The 16,436-nt window shown below is 33.6% G+C and overlaps 1 protein-coding gene across 2 annotated transcripts; it reads left to right on the top strand.

The window, feature by feature from the left end:
- Positions 1-3,786: 3,786 nt before the first annotated feature.
- FDCSP (follicular dendritic cell secreted protein) lies at positions 3,787-12,959 on the top strand. Of its 2 annotated transcripts, XM_033215984.1 has the most exons (6): positions 3,804-3,879; positions 5,142-5,199; positions 8,899-8,955; positions 10,703-10,735; positions 11,727-11,937; positions 12,817-12,959. In XM_033215984.1, the coding sequence occupies exons 3-5, from the start codon at positions 8,899-8,901 to the stop codon at positions 11,892-11,894; spliced, it is 258 nt and encodes an 85-aa protein (XP_033071875.1). In that variant the 5' UTR covers positions 3,804-3,879; positions 5,142-5,199; the 3' UTR covers positions 11,895-11,937; positions 12,817-12,959. The 2 variants fall into 2 exon arrangements, with proteins under 2 accessions (XP_033071874.1, XP_033071875.1); XM_033215983.1 differs by lacking the exon at positions 5,142-5,199 and having other exon boundaries at positions 3,787-3,879.
- The last annotated feature ends 3,477 nt before the right edge of the window (positions 12,960-16,436 follow it).

Raw genomic sequence — 16,436 nt, 5'->3', positions numbered from 1 at the left:
GAGCCAATGCCTCTGATGCTGCAGAAACCACCATTAATGGTGTCAGACACATGATTAGTGCTTTTACACCTTTCATTTCATTTTATTCTCAATTCCAGAGACAATTCCCTTTAGAGATGAAAATTGAGACTCAGAAAGCCTGATTTGTCCACTTACAACTAATAAAGATGAAGATTTAAATATCTAAACATAGTCTTATCTGTGAAATCTGTAGTTCGTCCTAACTCATTTAGCTTAGAGCTACCCATCCTTGACTTCATTATTCCTACTGCCTCATGGTGGCTAGAATTTTAGTAACAGGATAGTCACAGATTTAGGCAACAACCTCCCGGCTTGATCAGAACTATTTGTGGGCCAACACAGATGGGAGACAAAGATCAAGAAAGGAAAAAGTGCTCACTGGAATCTAGTTCTATACAGGAAAGACGAATGAACATAAGAAATGTATAGCTTCTTTTTGTTGGATTTTTATATCAAAGTACTTTTCTGAGGAAAAGAATACAAACCTTCCACAAATCCAGAGCTGACAGCTTCACCTTGAAAATGAACCACAAAGGTCATTTCAAGTGTAGCTAATAACTAGGGAATGTTCAATGAAAACTGTTTATTCTCTTCCTCAGTTACTCAAATTCACTGTTAAAATAATCTGTAAAGGGAGATTGTCCTGAAAAACTAGCAATTTTTATTTTCTTTGAAGATAAAAACATGGCTAAGAGAGGAATATTCCTTCAATACAGCTGACAATTATTTACTATCTGCAATGTGCACGACACAACATTTAATATTATGAAGTCAACATATTAAATTAAATATTTAAAATATCTTTAGTTATACACCAAGGTATGAAAACTGAGTCTCATGGTTTGCCTACATGTTTGCACATGGATAAGGATCGACCTTAATTTCTGAAAACTTTTTTTTAATGTAACTGAAAAAGAATGCTTTTTATACAAAATCCTGGGATATTTTCATATTAAGTCATATTTTTATCCATCGGGGCAAAATTATATTACAAACAATAGCAACAGAAAGTATTGGGTAGTTGTCCAGTGAACTCCATTACAACAACTTCAATTGTTCATACAAATTAGCCTTTCTTTTTCTAGAATGGAGTCCTCTGATCTTCTTATTCCTTTCAAAACACAATTCCTTCTTGTTTTTCCAAGTATATTAGGAACTAGTCAAATGCATATTTTTGCACAACAAATGTTTATTAATTACCTGTTATGGGGCAATCATTATGCTAGGTATCCAACACCTAAGAATTTAAAATGCATTATCCTTGCCCTAATGGAGCTTAGAAGCCAATGAGGAAGAGAATGTTTCAGTAAAATAATTTTCCCCAATATTGTATTTTTAAAAATTTAAACCTTCAAGTGAGTAAGAATAATACAATGAGCAGTTTATTTCGTTTTCTAGATTGTTAGTATTCTGCCACTATTTAAATCCTTCTCTTTCCATTGAGAAATGAATTTTGTGGGTCACTACTAGAATTTAAGAGATATAAATTAGAATAGAATGAAAGACATGTAAGAAACTAGATTAGAACATACCTGAAAAAAATGAAAATTTCAGTATGTTCCTCATGTAAACAATATAAAAATTATTTTATTAAATCCTTGTCCTAGTTGTGTGTGTATGTGTGTTTGTGCAGACTGAGTTATGACATATAATGCATATTTTACTGTGGCTTTTATTTTTAAAACTTTGAAAGCCACTTTAAGGATCATTATAGCATTGCTGTGCAAGATAGCTTGAAGAGAAAAATACTGGCGACAGGGACTCTATATAAGAGGCTACTATAACACTCTAGGAGAGAATGAGAAACCAAACTAAGGAAAAGACAAAGAAGATGGAAGAGATTTATTCCAGAGCATTATAAGAAGGAAAACGTTAACGACTATTTGATGTGGAAGAGAAGGCACAAGAAAAAAACAGGATGAGTCTTAGATTGATTGCTTGGATAACTGAGTGATTGATGATCATCAGCTGAGAGATTACATAAAAGTGAGGATCGTATTAAGAGGGAAAAATAGTAAGCTAGGTTTTCAATAGGTTGGGTTTGATGTTTTGATGCTTGTTCAGTTGGATACAAGACTGTGGGTAATTAGAGAAGAGTTTTAGCTGAAGGCAGAGCTTAAGGAGTCAGAAGTAGATTATATTATAAGAGAAAGTGAAGAGTAAGAAAATAAATTGTCAAGTATAATAAATCAAAGAAAAAGAATCAGAAAATAAGACCTATGGTTGCTACTAAAAGAAAAAGAACATGAAAAACTGGCTTAAAGAATCCAAGGAAGAGAAAAATAGATTTCTAGATGGGAATAGTCACAGTTAAATGTCAAAAGAATTGAAGTAACACAAGGACAGAAAATCATTTATGGTTTTCACAATTCAGTAGCAATTGCCAACCTCTATTAGAGCAATTTCAGATAAAAGAAATTGAAGTAAAACACATTGAAAGACAGGTTTTAGGTAAGGAAATGGATAATACACACACACACACACACACACACACACACACACACACATCTGTAATCCCCAGCCCTGGGGAAATGTACTGTCAAATTGGTCAAAACAGAAAACAATATACAATAACGTACCAGGTTTAATATGTTAAGTTTCTGATTCAGGTAGTTTTCTTTAAATCACTGAGATAAGATTAAACGTTAAGTTAGAGGTAAAGGAAGTTTAATGTTTCTCTGACTTTGTGCTGATTTTTCTCACCTTCTGTTACAATGACAGTATAAGGCACTAGTTATGTGGGTTTTAGAACTTAATGGCTGGTGCTCAATTCAGTATCTGCCAGAGACTAGTTATAATACCCAAACTGATTACTAATATTCTCGCTTCTCAGTCTCAGAATGGGATGGTGTTGATCATAGTACTTTCCTCTTAAGGTGGTTTGGGGGATTTAATTATATTATTTATATAAAGCATTTAAATTTGTGCTTCAGCACTTGAAATTCTCAAAAAAACTTAGCTGTTATTATTTTTCTGAGTTCCCTTGAGAACTGATTTCTAGAAAAAATAAAAAGAAGAAAAGGGACTTTGATGCACTACTACTATAATCTGAACTATATAACCTCTTTTGAAGTAGAACTTGAACTCAATAATAGAATATTCTTGAAAGCGCTCAAATGAGTTAAAGCTCAAATTTTATGACTCTTGAAAAAGGCATATACAATATGCATGCATATTTAAGGTAATTCTTGAATGTTTTGTGGGCTCTAGTTTCTAGTCCAGCACTTAACGATGATACACTTTCTGTTGCAAGTGAATTTTTAGTTGAGAAACAGAGTATAGTGTTCCATAAGGTAAACAAGATGCTGTGGTGCTCCAAAAATACAATTCACTCATCTATGAAGCTCTAATCCTGATAATAAAATGAAGAAGCTGAAAGCAGAATCATGCAAAAGATTTTAATCCCATCTTTAATGCTTTTTAGATTTTCTATTTTCTTAAGATTCCAGCACTATCAAATATGCTTTGCAATAGATTATAATCAATACCGGTAAAATGCTTGGAGATATTTTAAATTGTGGGAAGTAAAGGAAAAAAATTGTGAGAGTAGACAACGGAACAACAACATGTAAAGTGATAAGCTTCAAATATACAAGACACAAAATTTGGAGGAAAAAAACACAAAAGATTTTGGTATTTGGTAGTTTCTATGAAACTAAACTTTGGTTATTCCCCAATTTCAACATAGTGTGATAGTTGATGAGTAATAACTGATCCTATGGGAGAAGCCTTTAAGCCACAGATTTCTCCAATCCATTATACCTTCGAGTATATAAAACAGCTACAATATTCCAGGGCCAGACACTTGTCACTTCTTATAACAGCGTCAGAGACAAAGAACTGACTGAAACGTTTGAGGTAAGAAAGGTCTTAAATATCATTGTAAACTAAGATTGTATATCTATTTTGTAAATATAAATATATAACATCTCTCCATATATTTTTCTTTAAATCATAAAAATTTAAATTATTGAGACTGTCATGTAATGGTTGCTTGAATTTGTAGACAGTAATTAGAAAATCATTTTTAGTATTCTGTTTGCAAAACTTTTTTTTTTAAATCACTATCTTGTTGTAGTAAATATTTATTTTAGAGTGACCATAAACGAATATTTGTAGGAGCGGAATCCTGGTTGGGGAGAGTGCGGACAGAGTGAGACAACAGAGCCTCAGGTTTATTTTTAACTTTGTGGCCATCAGGTCAGCAAAGAGAGGGAACATGCACCGCCAGAGATTCTCTAACGTCTGAGCAAGAGCCAATTTCTTTGGCCTCCTCTTTTATCTTTAAAATATATGAATACTTACATTCCATTCCATAACATTTTATGCTGATTTTAATATAAAAGTCATTTGTCTTTCCCATAAATTCTTGAATAAAATTAATTTTCTAAGAAGAAGCATCTAATTTATCTGGGGTATCATTTATTCTATAGCACACAGCAATAAACTGCCATGGGTATCATGACTTGATAAGTATAAAAATAAAAGGAGATATCTGATAATTATGCTATGTCCTGACTCTAAGATATGATCTGGAAGAGTCTGTGATGTGGTTTATTTATTTCTTTGCTTAATGTAGTTTTAAATAATTCTTGAAACCCGTTGAAAGAAATTGTAAAGGCCCTGCTTGAATTCTATCCTCTCTAAAACTATTTCCTCAACCTGTCTCTTTCTTCTTCTAAATACTCCCAATATTTTGCAATTTCTTCATATGGTATATATCACACTTTGTATTGCATTGTAGAAATGTCTGTAACTGTCTTCCATGTGGAAGTCTCATGTGGAAAAAATTATGCTTTCTCATTGTATCCATGAAAGCGCCCACCACAATGCTGTGCACATCGAAAGTAGACTATGTATATGTATATGTATGCATGTGTCTGTGAGAATGTGTGAGTGTATGCATGTGTTTGTATAATTTTTTACTCTTGATTCCTACATTAACAATCTGCCTGTAGAAGTCTGAACTTGACTGGAATTTTACATTCCTGTCTTCCAAAAATTATTAGATTTTCTGGTACTTTTTTGAATTTGAATTCAAATTTTGATTAACATCAGAAAATAAAGGCAGAGATCAAACTGTTGCTACATTTTTTACACTGTGTTCTTTTGTCTTATAGATATATAGGAAACATCAAAAGGTGATAAAATTTCCCTAGAATCTCCACTATCTCAAAGGTACTTCAAAATGATAATGACATTAAAAATGAGCATTTTCCTCAATGTAAAATATTAAATTAAATAATCTTTAGAAAACTTTGTAATGTATTTACCTATAACAATGTAACAGTGAGATTAAAAGATCCATAAATCAGGGACTTTCCAAACTGATATTACAGGAAAACTTCAGAGATACTGCAGATTCAGTTCTTAACCACCACCATAGAATGAGTATCACAGTTAGGCAGGTCAAGTGAATTTCTTGGATTCCCAATGTACATAAAAGTTATGATTACACTATAGCATTATATGTTAAGCATAATAGCAGTATGTCTAGAAAAACAACATAAAAATCTTAATTAAAACATACTTTATTGCTCAAAAGTACTAACAATTATCTCAGTCTTCACTGAGTCATAATCTTTTTGCTGGTAGAGGGTCTTGCCTTGATGTTGATGGCTGCTGACTGATCAGGGTGATGGTTTCTGAAGGCTAAGGTGGCTGTGGCAGTTTCTTAAAATAAGTCAACAACAAAGTTTGACACATGGATTGACTCTTCCTTTCACAAAAGATTTCTCAGTAGCATGCGATGCTGTAGCATTTTGGAGCACGTGAAGCATTTTGCCCACAATATTTCTTTCAAAATCGGACTCAATCCTTGAAAACCCTGCCACTGCTTTATCCATTAAGTTTATGTTTTTAAATCATTTACTGTCATTTGAAAAATATTTCACAGTGTCTCCACCAGGAGTAGATTCCATCTCAAGAAACCACTTCCTTTGCGCATCCATAAGAGGCAATTTTTCATTCACTCAAGTTTTACCATTAGATTGAAGCAATTAAGTCACATGTTCAAGCTTCACTTCTAGTTCTCTTGCTATTTCCACCACATCTGCATGTTACTTCCTTCACTGAAGTCTTGAATTCCTCAAAGTCATCCACAAGAGTTGGAATCAACTTCTCCCAACCTCCTGTAATGTTGATATTTTGGCCTCTTCCTATGAATCACAAATGGTCTTAATGGCATCTGGAGTGGTGAATATTTTACAGAAGGTTTTTAATTTACTTTGCCCAGGTCCATCGAAGAAATCATTATCTTTGCCAGCTTTGGCCTAACAAAATGTATTTATTCAATAATGAAACCTGAAAGTCAAATTTACTCTTTGATCCATGGGCTGCAGAATGGATGTTGTGTTACCAGGCATGAAAACAACATTCATCGCTTTGAACATCTGCTTCAGAGTTCTTGGGGGCTCAGGTGCATTTTCAATGAACAGTAATATTTTGAAAAAAATACTTTTTCCTAAGAAGTGAGCTGACAACATTTAGTAAACCATGCTGTGCTAGATGTACTGCCATCTAGGCTTTGTTGTTCCATCCATAGAGCACAGGAAGAGTAGATTTAGTATAATTCTTAATGGCACTAGGATTTTTGAAATGATAAATGAGCATTGGCTTCAATTTAGGAAACCAGCTATATCCCTTAAAAAGAGTCAGCCTGTCCTTTGAAGCTTTGAAGCCAGGCAATGTTTCCTTCTCTTTAGCTATGAAAGTTCTAGATGGCATCTTTTTCCAAAATAAGACGGTTTCATCCACAATAAAAATCTATTACTTATTGTAGACACCTTCATCAGTGTTCTTAGATTTTCTGGATAACGCTGCAGCCTCTATATCAACACTTGCTGCTTTATCTTGCACTTTTATGTTATAGCCAATCTCTGCTGGCTTCCGACTTTTCTTCTGCAGTTTCTTCACATCTCTCGGGCTTTGTGTAATTAAAGAGCATAGGGGCCTTGTTCTAGATTAGGCTTCTGCTTAAGAAAATGTGCTGGCTGGTTTGATCTATCCAGACAACTAAAACTTTCTCCTTATTGGAAACAAGACTCTCACTTTCTTGTCATTCCTGTGTTCATTGTAGTAGCAGTTTTAACGTCCTTCTAAACTTTTCCTTTGCATTCACAACTTGACTAACTAGTTGCTGCAAGATCCTCCCTTTCATCTTATCTTGACTTTTGACATTCCTTCTTCACTAAATCATTTTTACCTTTTGATGTAAAGTAGGAGACATGTGACTCTTCCTTTCATTAGAACACTTAGAGGGTATTGTAGGGTTATTAACTGGCCCAAATTTAATATTGTCATATCTCAGGAAATAGAAAAGCCTAAGGAGAGGAAGAGATACCTGGGAGCATGGCCAGTGAGTGAAGCAATCAAAACATTCACAACATTTGTCAAATAAGTTTGCCACTTATTTTTCTCATAACAGCCCCAAATAATTGGATCAAAGTAATACCACCAAAGATCACTCATCACAGATCACCATAAAAGGTATAATAAAATCTTATTACATATTTATAATGTCTTATAGATATTAAAATATAATACTGAAAACTACAAAATATTGCTAGGATTACCAAAATATGACACAGAGACACGCAGTGAGCATGTGCTGTTGGAAAAATGGTGCTGATAGACTTGCTCGAGGCCGGATTGCCACAAATTGCCACTCAATTTGTAAAAAACAAGATATGTATGAAGTGCAATAAAATGAGGTGTGCCTATACATACACAACACCTAGAATAATATCTCATACTTAATCAGTTATCAAGAAAAACGTTATAAACTAATAAATTAACAAATATGAAGCAAACTTCAAGAAAAGTCCCATAGCTAATCCACATTTTAACTTGATTGCCTTTCCCAGAACCCCCAACATGTTCTCTAGCATATACTGCATTCACACCATGACAAAGAAGAGGATTAATGCCTAATGATACCATCCAATACAGAAAATTTCCCATTATTATTTGAAATCCAGTAATATGCACGTTTATTGTATTAATGACAAATATTTGTAAATGCAAGTGTTCTATGTTTCATTGTGTACTCCATTATAAAATTATTGAATAAATCTTTAATTTAGCTCAGTTTTCTCAAATATAATATTAATGATATTGTAACTGATACATTTTAACAGTGTGTGTGATATGATAAGGAATCTACAGCGAAAATTAAAATACAACAAAATGCTTTGGAAAAGTTCTTTATTATTTATTAAATAATAAAACTTGAAAGTCAAAATTACTCTTTGATACATGGACTGCAGGATGGATTTTGTATTAGCAGGCATGAAAACAGATCCTTCTTCACATCATGGACTTTTTGGGGTTGCCTGGAACCAGTGCAAATAAATCTGTCACCTACACTACTTTCATGGACATTAGTATAAGGAATGTTGAACTTTCTGAGATCACTAAATTCAAACTTACTTCTTACTTCCGAACTAACATTCTTACTTCCAAAACTAGATCTCTGTATAAACCAATGCATTATTTCTTCCAGAAACTATGTACTTTACAAGTACATAGAAGTATTATTCTTTTATTTTTTAAGTTCAGGGATACATGTGTAGATTTGTTACACAGGAATTATTATTCTTAAATAATATGTGAATGCTTATTTTTAAAGCAACCAGTGTAATATAGTTATGAAATTACAAAGCTCCTTTTATTTGATCGTTAAAAAGTTCTTTATTAACAAATAGATTGATTCCCTATGATTTTAAGTGACATGCTCAAACTCAAAGAGCTATTTGTCGAATAATTCGTACTTTAACTGGATCTTTTGAATTCATAGTCTTTTTGCTGACTTCTAGGATGTTTATGAATAAAATGAAAGTTCTTCTTATTTTTTATTTTATTTACTCCATTTTACAGATGAAGAAAGTTCTCCTTCTGATCACAGCCATCCTGGCAGTGGCTGTTGGTTTCCCAGTAAGTATCGATTTCTACATTCTAAAATATTTATGTATAACCATGTACCACATATTTCTGTCAACCAGGAACCATATATACAAGGATGGTCCCATAAGATTATAACAGAGCTACCAAGTGCAGTGGCTTATGCCTGTATTTCCTGTAATTTGGGAGGTCAAGGCAGAAGAATCACTTGAGCCCACAAGTTCAAAAGCAGCCTGGGCAACATAGCAATCTTACCTCTCTTAAAAAAAAAAAAAAAATCATGATGAAGTTGAAAACCTCCTACCAGCTAATGATACCGTAGCCATCATTATGTCATAGGGCAATGCATTAGTCATGTGTTCATGTGTTTGTGATGATGCTGGTGTAAACAAACCTACCCTCTGTCAGTCATATAAGAGTAGAGCACAAAAAATCATGCACAGTTCATAATACAATAATAAACAACTATGTTACTGGTTTGTGTATTTATTGTACTATGCTTTTATCATTATTTTAGAGTTTACTCCTTCTATTTTTTTAACATTAACTATAAAACAGCCTCAGACACGTCCTTCAGGAGGTATTCATAAGAAAGCATTATTATCATAGGAGATGATAGTTCCACGTGTCTAACTGCCCCTGAAGACCTTCCAGTAGGACAAGATGGGGAGGTGGAAGGCAGTGATATTGATGACCCTGACCCTGTGGAAGCCTAGGCAAATGTATATGCTTGTGTCTCAGTTTTAAACAAAATAGTTTAAAAAGAAAAAAGAAAAATCGTATAGAGTAAGGATATAAAGAGTGAAAGTATTTTTGTACAGCTGTAAAATGTGTTTGTTTTAAGCTAAGTGTTATTACAAAAGAGTTAAAGTAAAATAGTTATAGTAAGCTAAGGTTAATTTATTATCAAAGGAAGAAAAATACGTTTTTATAAGGTTAGTGTACTGTAAGTGTACAGTGTTTACAAAGTCCGCAGGAGTAAACAGTAATGTCCTAGGCCTTCATATGCAATAACTCACTTACTAACTCACACAGAGCAACTTCCAGTCCTGAAAGCTTTATTTATGGCACGTAACCTATGTAAGTGTATAGGTATAAAGTGTACCATTTTCCATCTTTTATACTATATTTTTTACTGTACTTTTTCTATGTTAAGATATGTCTTAGATATTTTTAGATACATGAATACTTACCATTGTGTTACAACTGCCTACAGTATTTAGGACAGTAATATGCCATACAGTTTTGTAGGCTAGGAGCAAGAGACTATACTATCTAGCCTAGGTATGTAGTAGGCTATACCATCTAGTTTTATGTAAGTACACTCTATGATGTTTGCATGATGAAATCACTGAACTACCCATTTCTCAGAACTTATCTCTGCTGTTAGGCAATGCATGACTGTATATTTTGTCTTGATTAATGAATCTTCAGGGTTTTTTCTCCTTCGCATGCTGTATTCTGTAAGAATACCTAACACCTAACCTTTTATCATTACACTCCAGAAAATATTATAAACCATATACCATTCAGTGCATAATTCAGTTCCACATATCTTTGGTGTAGTGGTGAATTTGAACCATTTAAGAATACATATTAAGACTTTTCAGGAAAATCACTTCTACATTTTCTAGACAAATTCTGAGTATTTTAAAAAATGGTTATTATGAGACAATATTAGGTAATAGATTGTCAAATTATTTCCCTCATGCATATGTATATATTTATTTGTGTGTTTTCATGAGCATGAGTTTAATTAATTTCACTGTTTGACCGTTAGGTCTCTCAAGACCAGGAACGAGAAAAAAGAAGTGTAAGTTACCTTTTCTCTTTTTTACATGTAAGTTTTATGTGTGAAATATTCATAACTGTTGTTAAAGATATTGGTTTACCTAAACCTCCCAAACTGTGGAGAGATTCATAACGAGCTTTTGGTATTAGCACTCAACAGAGGTTTAGACTTCAGGGATTTGAACTCTGCCCATAGGAAGGAAATTATCTCCATATCTCATATCACGGTAAGAATCGGATTGAAATCCAGGATCACTCTGTGATGATTTGGGTTACAATATTTTTTACTAGATTTATCTGGCCTAATAACTCAGGCCTCCACTCTGCCTGAGCTCTATGAAACTCATTTCAAAAAAAGTAGAAAATGAAACCTGAGCATTAAGAGATGTGGGCCAGCTTTGATGATCCTCCCAGTGGCAAATTCGCTCATGGATTATATGAGTCTAAACAGTTAACTAAAATTGTTTAATAAAAAGAAAATAAAATTTAAGAGGGAAAGCCTTATTTAAAGATTTGTTTTTATTTATGGAAATCCTATTATCTGGAAGGCATGATTTTATCGCAAAAACTACAAACAGAGAGTTAAGAATACAAAAACTAATAGAGATACCGACAGATAATTGAGAAAGAAAGCAGGAAGAAGGAACTGAAATACTGAAAGAGAGAGGTTGTTTCCTACATGTGGTTTGGGTAAAGAACTTGCATGAAGGCAAAGGGAGAAATTTTATGGTACTGCAATGCCACATTCATCTTGGCCTTGTAGGTAAAGAAGTAATTGCCAGAAAAATTTGCCTTGAAGTGGAAAGATACACGAACATACCTCTCTAAATAATTTTTAAATGATGCAAATTAATAAACTCCCCGTCCATAGTACACACAGAAAGGATAAAGGATTTTAGAGCTTCTAAAGTCTCTTCCTAAAAATAAAGGCCCATTATTTAAAAAGCAAAGCTGTTTAATTTCTCTTCTTTGTAAAAAGTAAAATAAACCCTTTAACTTCTTTCTTTCAACAGGTCAGTGACAGCGATGAATTTTCTTCAGGGTTTCTTGTGTTCCCTTACCCATATCCATTTGGCCCATTTCCACCAATTCCATTTCCAAGATTCCCATGGTTTAGACAAAATTTTCCTGTTCCAATACCTGAATCTGTCCCTACAACTCCCCTTCCTAGCGAAAAATAGACAAGAATGAAAAGTCACAATAAAATTGAAGATGAAATATGTGGTAAGTACACATAGTTACAATCATAGTTTAAGTTTGCAGCTTGGAATCCATAATTTCAAGGAAAAAAATGTTAACTATGTCCCCAGTTGGCCCCTTTAAGTTTCAATTTGTTTTAATGTTTTTCTCTGGTAGATACCGTCACGTGTGTCCACACAGATACACATATGTGCCCTTCCATGATCTAACCAGCACAGCACTTTCAATCCCTCCTTTGTTGTGATGTAACAGAAACAATCCCTATGTTATTAAAATATTATTTACAAAGTGTTTGTAACTCTTTATACTATTGTCAATAACTGCATTTTGGACTGAATCAGAGTAACCAAGGTGAAGATCATAGTAGATGAATTTATGGGCCTAGAGTTTAAAGTAGACTTCAGCTTAGTCCTTAGAGAACCATGTAATTTTTCTAATACTAAAACTCCAAACTTAGCTTCTGAATGTCAAATTATAGTAAAAAATTTTACAGGCTTCATGCTTCACCTATAACAGTGACCCCTGTCATTTCATCACATCAAAAACAAAGTGGATGATGTGTCAATTACTAGATAAATTGAGGAAATATAGTCTATACCATAGACTATAGATCTAATCTACTATAATAATTTAAAATTTAATATATATAAAATAATCTTATCTAAGATTAAATTAGAACCCAGAGGACTGTTCTAGGAAACAAAATATTTCAGACAATACTTACCACTAAAGACCTTTGCTTTCTTTTTATATCTACTCAGTGTTCTTGAGCAGATGGTTTCCCAGTCCTTGAACTAGATATATTTTTAAGCCAATAGTTGTCATTAAAATGCAGAAAATGTACATGTTTCCAAGAAAATGACCCATTGCAATTAATAACCATATGTCTGTTATTTATTTCAGGTCACCTAAAATTAAACGTGAGCCACTTCTTTGAAGAATCAAAATTCCTGCTAATGAAAGAATAACAAATGTAATTGAAATAGCACATCGCATTCTCTAGTCAATATCTTTAGTGATCTTCTTTAATAAACATGAAAGCAAAGGTCTTGGTTTCTTAATTTCCACAAATTCCATGATAAGTGCTTGATTTGTTTTCAATCTTCAGCAATCCCCTGAAGAAGGAAGAGGTGGCAGATGGTGATAATAACAAACTGTCCTACAGCATGTGACAAAAGTCATCCAACAAGATTCTACTTGCACAATAAGCCTTTCAGTGGGTCACAATGACTACCTTTGTCTCCACAAGTTGATTATCAGGAAATCAGAAAAATTCTCTTTGAATAAATATTGTGTTTCTTCACCTTAAGTTTAAATTGTTCATAGCTGAGACCCTTAGCATCAACAATGGAAATTCTGCCACCATTCATCCATAACTGGCTACAAATCAAAGTCAGCCTAATGAGCCACTTGGCACATGACTAGGGAAATGGCTAACTCCCTTGGTCACTTTCAGGGATTACAGGTACCTCAAATATTTAAATATTTCTTGGTATTAAAGTCAATGATCCCAATTAAAATATGGGAAAGACAACAAGAAAACCAAACAGTCGTCAATACAATTTGATAAATTAATTTTATAGGCATTGTTTCCTAACTTTACAGCTGACAGATTGGAGGCAACTGCATGACCAGGGAGAGACAGTCACGGGAAAATAAGATAGAGGGGCAGAGAGAACAAAGGCAATCAGAGCCCTGAAGAGGGGCCAAAGACAAATGGTTGCTCTGAAATGTGAAAGAGTCAGCTCTGCAAGTAATCTACTGTGCCACTAATCTACTATCTAATCTAATCTATCCCACTTTTTTGTTTCATTAAAAGTCTTTGACATCTCTTCTTAATTTTCAGAGCTTTTCTTTTATCTGCCTCATTTTGTGTCATAATGACTTTCTGAAGAAAAACAACCCTGTCATCTACTTTTAACGCTGGATTTGTTTCTATTAAAAGTAATTAACTATTTCCCCCACCCAGTGAATTTGGGCATTATTCTTGAATACCATAGGTAATTATAAAACGGGGAATATTTGTATATTTACACACAGAAAAATACAGTAAAATACGGTATAAAAGATTTCAAAAATGGTACAACTAAATAGGGTACTTACCATAAGTGGAACCTAGAGACCTGGAATTTGCTCTGGGTGAGTCAGTAAGTGAGTGGTGATTAAATGTGAAGGCCCGGGACATAAATGTACACTACTGTGAACCTTATAAATACTGTAAACTTAGGCTACACTCCTTATTCTATAAGTTTTTTCTATTGTTAAATACCTTTTTTACCTTTAAACTTTTTTGTTTAAAACCAAGACACAAACATACATATTAGCCTATGCCTACACAGGGCCAGGATTATCAAGACACCCCTAGCAACAAGAGTTTTTTGGCTCCATTATAATCTTATGAGATCACCATCATAAATAGGCATTGACCAAAACATTGTTATATAGCACATGACTATACTTATTTTTTGTCAATTGTTGTGCTAAATACCGGAGATTTGGAGAAAATATTGTTGTGCTAAATACTGGAAATTAGGAAAAAAGATTCTCTTTAATGATCTTACAGGTTAGATAGGGGAGATAAACATATACAAAATTTCAAGAAATGTAATAAATGCTCCAAAAAAGTACAGAGCTTTTGTTTTAAAGCAGAGGAGAAACTAGCTCTGCCTACACAAATTAGGAAAGGTCCCACAGGTGACTTTGAGTTGAACTTTAATGGATAAATAGGTTACTGACAGGGAAACAGGCACAAATTCGATGCTTAATAGACATTTACTAGATAAGCTCTACAGTCAAATTGGTATTTTTGTTTGTTGCTTTTATTTTCTTTTTGTTTTATATTTTATTGAAAAGGGGTGTTTTTAATGATGTTTATTTTCATTGGACAAAGATAAAAGAGCAAAAGATGGGAGTAAAATATTTTAAAACATATTTCTAATAAATATATAAAGTTCTATTAATCTTAGGGAACAACCTCTAACCTGAGAAGCAAAAGATAAACATCTTAATAATATTCTTGTTCACTAAATAACATTTCTATCAATTTTTCATGCAGATACAAAGTAAAGGGAACCTGATGAGTTATTTCCTTATAAAAATAGCTAATATATCTAGGAGACAGTATTTATTTAGAATTCTATGTTAATTCAATAATGCCCGGGCAGAGTTGAAACTTTGGCCAAAGCCATGGGCATCAAACCAAGGTAGCTGAAGGACACTAATAGCAGTACAGCAAGGCAAACAGCAAGGCATGGACCACCTAATGGATCCTCCCCACAATCGCTTAAGGAAGAGTCTACCTTCCCCTCAAATATCCAAGACATTAGCACGGGAATGAAATAAGAGCAGAGAGACACATTGAATTCTAATTGTGGTCACTCTAAATGAGAGCCCAGCTAGAGACCAGCCTCCCCAACAGTCAGGGGAAGGTCAGTTCTAATACACTCACAGGAAAACAGAGCCCAGAAAAATCCATCCCTCCTCTACATGTTCTATCTCTTCTATGAAGTTAGAATTCAAGGAGAAAACAGATAATATGCCTGACTATTTCAGACATTCTTCTTGACTAGGTTCTGGCCTCATCTAGAGGACAGCAGTAATTCCAAAACATTGATCTGCATAAAATATTATTTAGTTTCTTGTTTGTTATTCAGATTTCTAGGAACATTCCTGCTCTGAAAATTTTGACTCCATATTGTGGGGTTAGGCAGGAATTTGCAACTTAAACAAGTAGTACAGATAGTTAATCATTTGCTCAAAAAGTATGTGTCTAATATGTGCCAAGCAAAGGTTTAGAGACTGAGACCATTATTTTCTAGTGGAAAAGGACAGGAAATAGTAAATGAACATATATAAGTTAAAAAAAAAATTTTATGTCGTAATATGAGGAAAATAAAAGGTAAAATAATAGAGTGATGAAGAAGAAGTATTTAGACAAAGTGCCAAGGAAAGCCTCTCTGAAATGAAGACATTTGCGGTGAATCCCAAATAATACAGGGAACATTTCTGAGAATTGAGGTAAGAACATTCCAGGGACCATGAATATAAGTGGAAGTTCCTGATTTAGAAAAGAATTTGGCACATTCTAGTAACAGAAAGGTCATTGAAACCAGCTCACAGTGAGAGAAAAAGGGGTAGAAGATAAGATAAGATGGATAGAGACCAAATTATTTAGAAACGGTTCATGGTAAAAAGTTTGAATGTGTTGTAAGTGCATAGGAATCCATTGAGAATTTAAGCAGAATAATCATCATGTCAGATATATGTTAAAAATAACATTTTTGTAACTGTGTAAAAAATGAATATAGGGTGATAAGAGTGAAAGCAGAGACCAAAAACGGAAATATTAGGATGGTTCAGGTGTGACACGCCAGTGGCCGGGACTAAAGCAACAAAGGTCAGATTAGAAAGTAGTGTCAGATTTGGGGTATACTGTTAAGATAGAATTAATAATTCTTCTAACAAGTTGTTTCAGGGAGGAGAGAAAAGATGACCTATAGGGGTCACTAGATGGCCCTTGAGCC

This window comes from Trachypithecus francoisi, unplaced genomic scaffold, assembly GCF_009764315.1.
Source record: "Trachypithecus francoisi isolate TF-2019V2 unplaced genomic scaffold, Tfra_2.0 Lachesis_group1, whole genome shotgun sequence".
In the NCBI taxonomy this organism is placed as follows: domain Eukaryota; kingdom Metazoa; phylum Chordata; class Mammalia; order Primates; family Cercopithecidae; genus Trachypithecus; species Trachypithecus francoisi.
This window is presented reverse-complemented; position numbering and strand designations above follow the sequence as displayed.

Excerpts from the sequence above, each read along its gene's own strand:
- FDCSP (XM_033215983.1), top strand. The coding sequence starts at position 8,899 with ATGAAGAAAGTTCTCCTTCTGATCACAGCCATCCTGGCAGTGGCTGTT. Across the intron at positions 8,956-10,702 it reads CAGTGGCTGTTGGTTTCCCA|GTCTCTCAAGACCAGGAACG; the intron begins GTAAGTATCGAT and ends TTTGACCGTTAG. Across the intron at positions 10,736-11,726 it reads AGGAACGAGAAAAAAGAAGT|GTCAGTGACAGCGATGAATT; the intron begins GTAAGTTACCTT and ends TTCTTTCAACAG.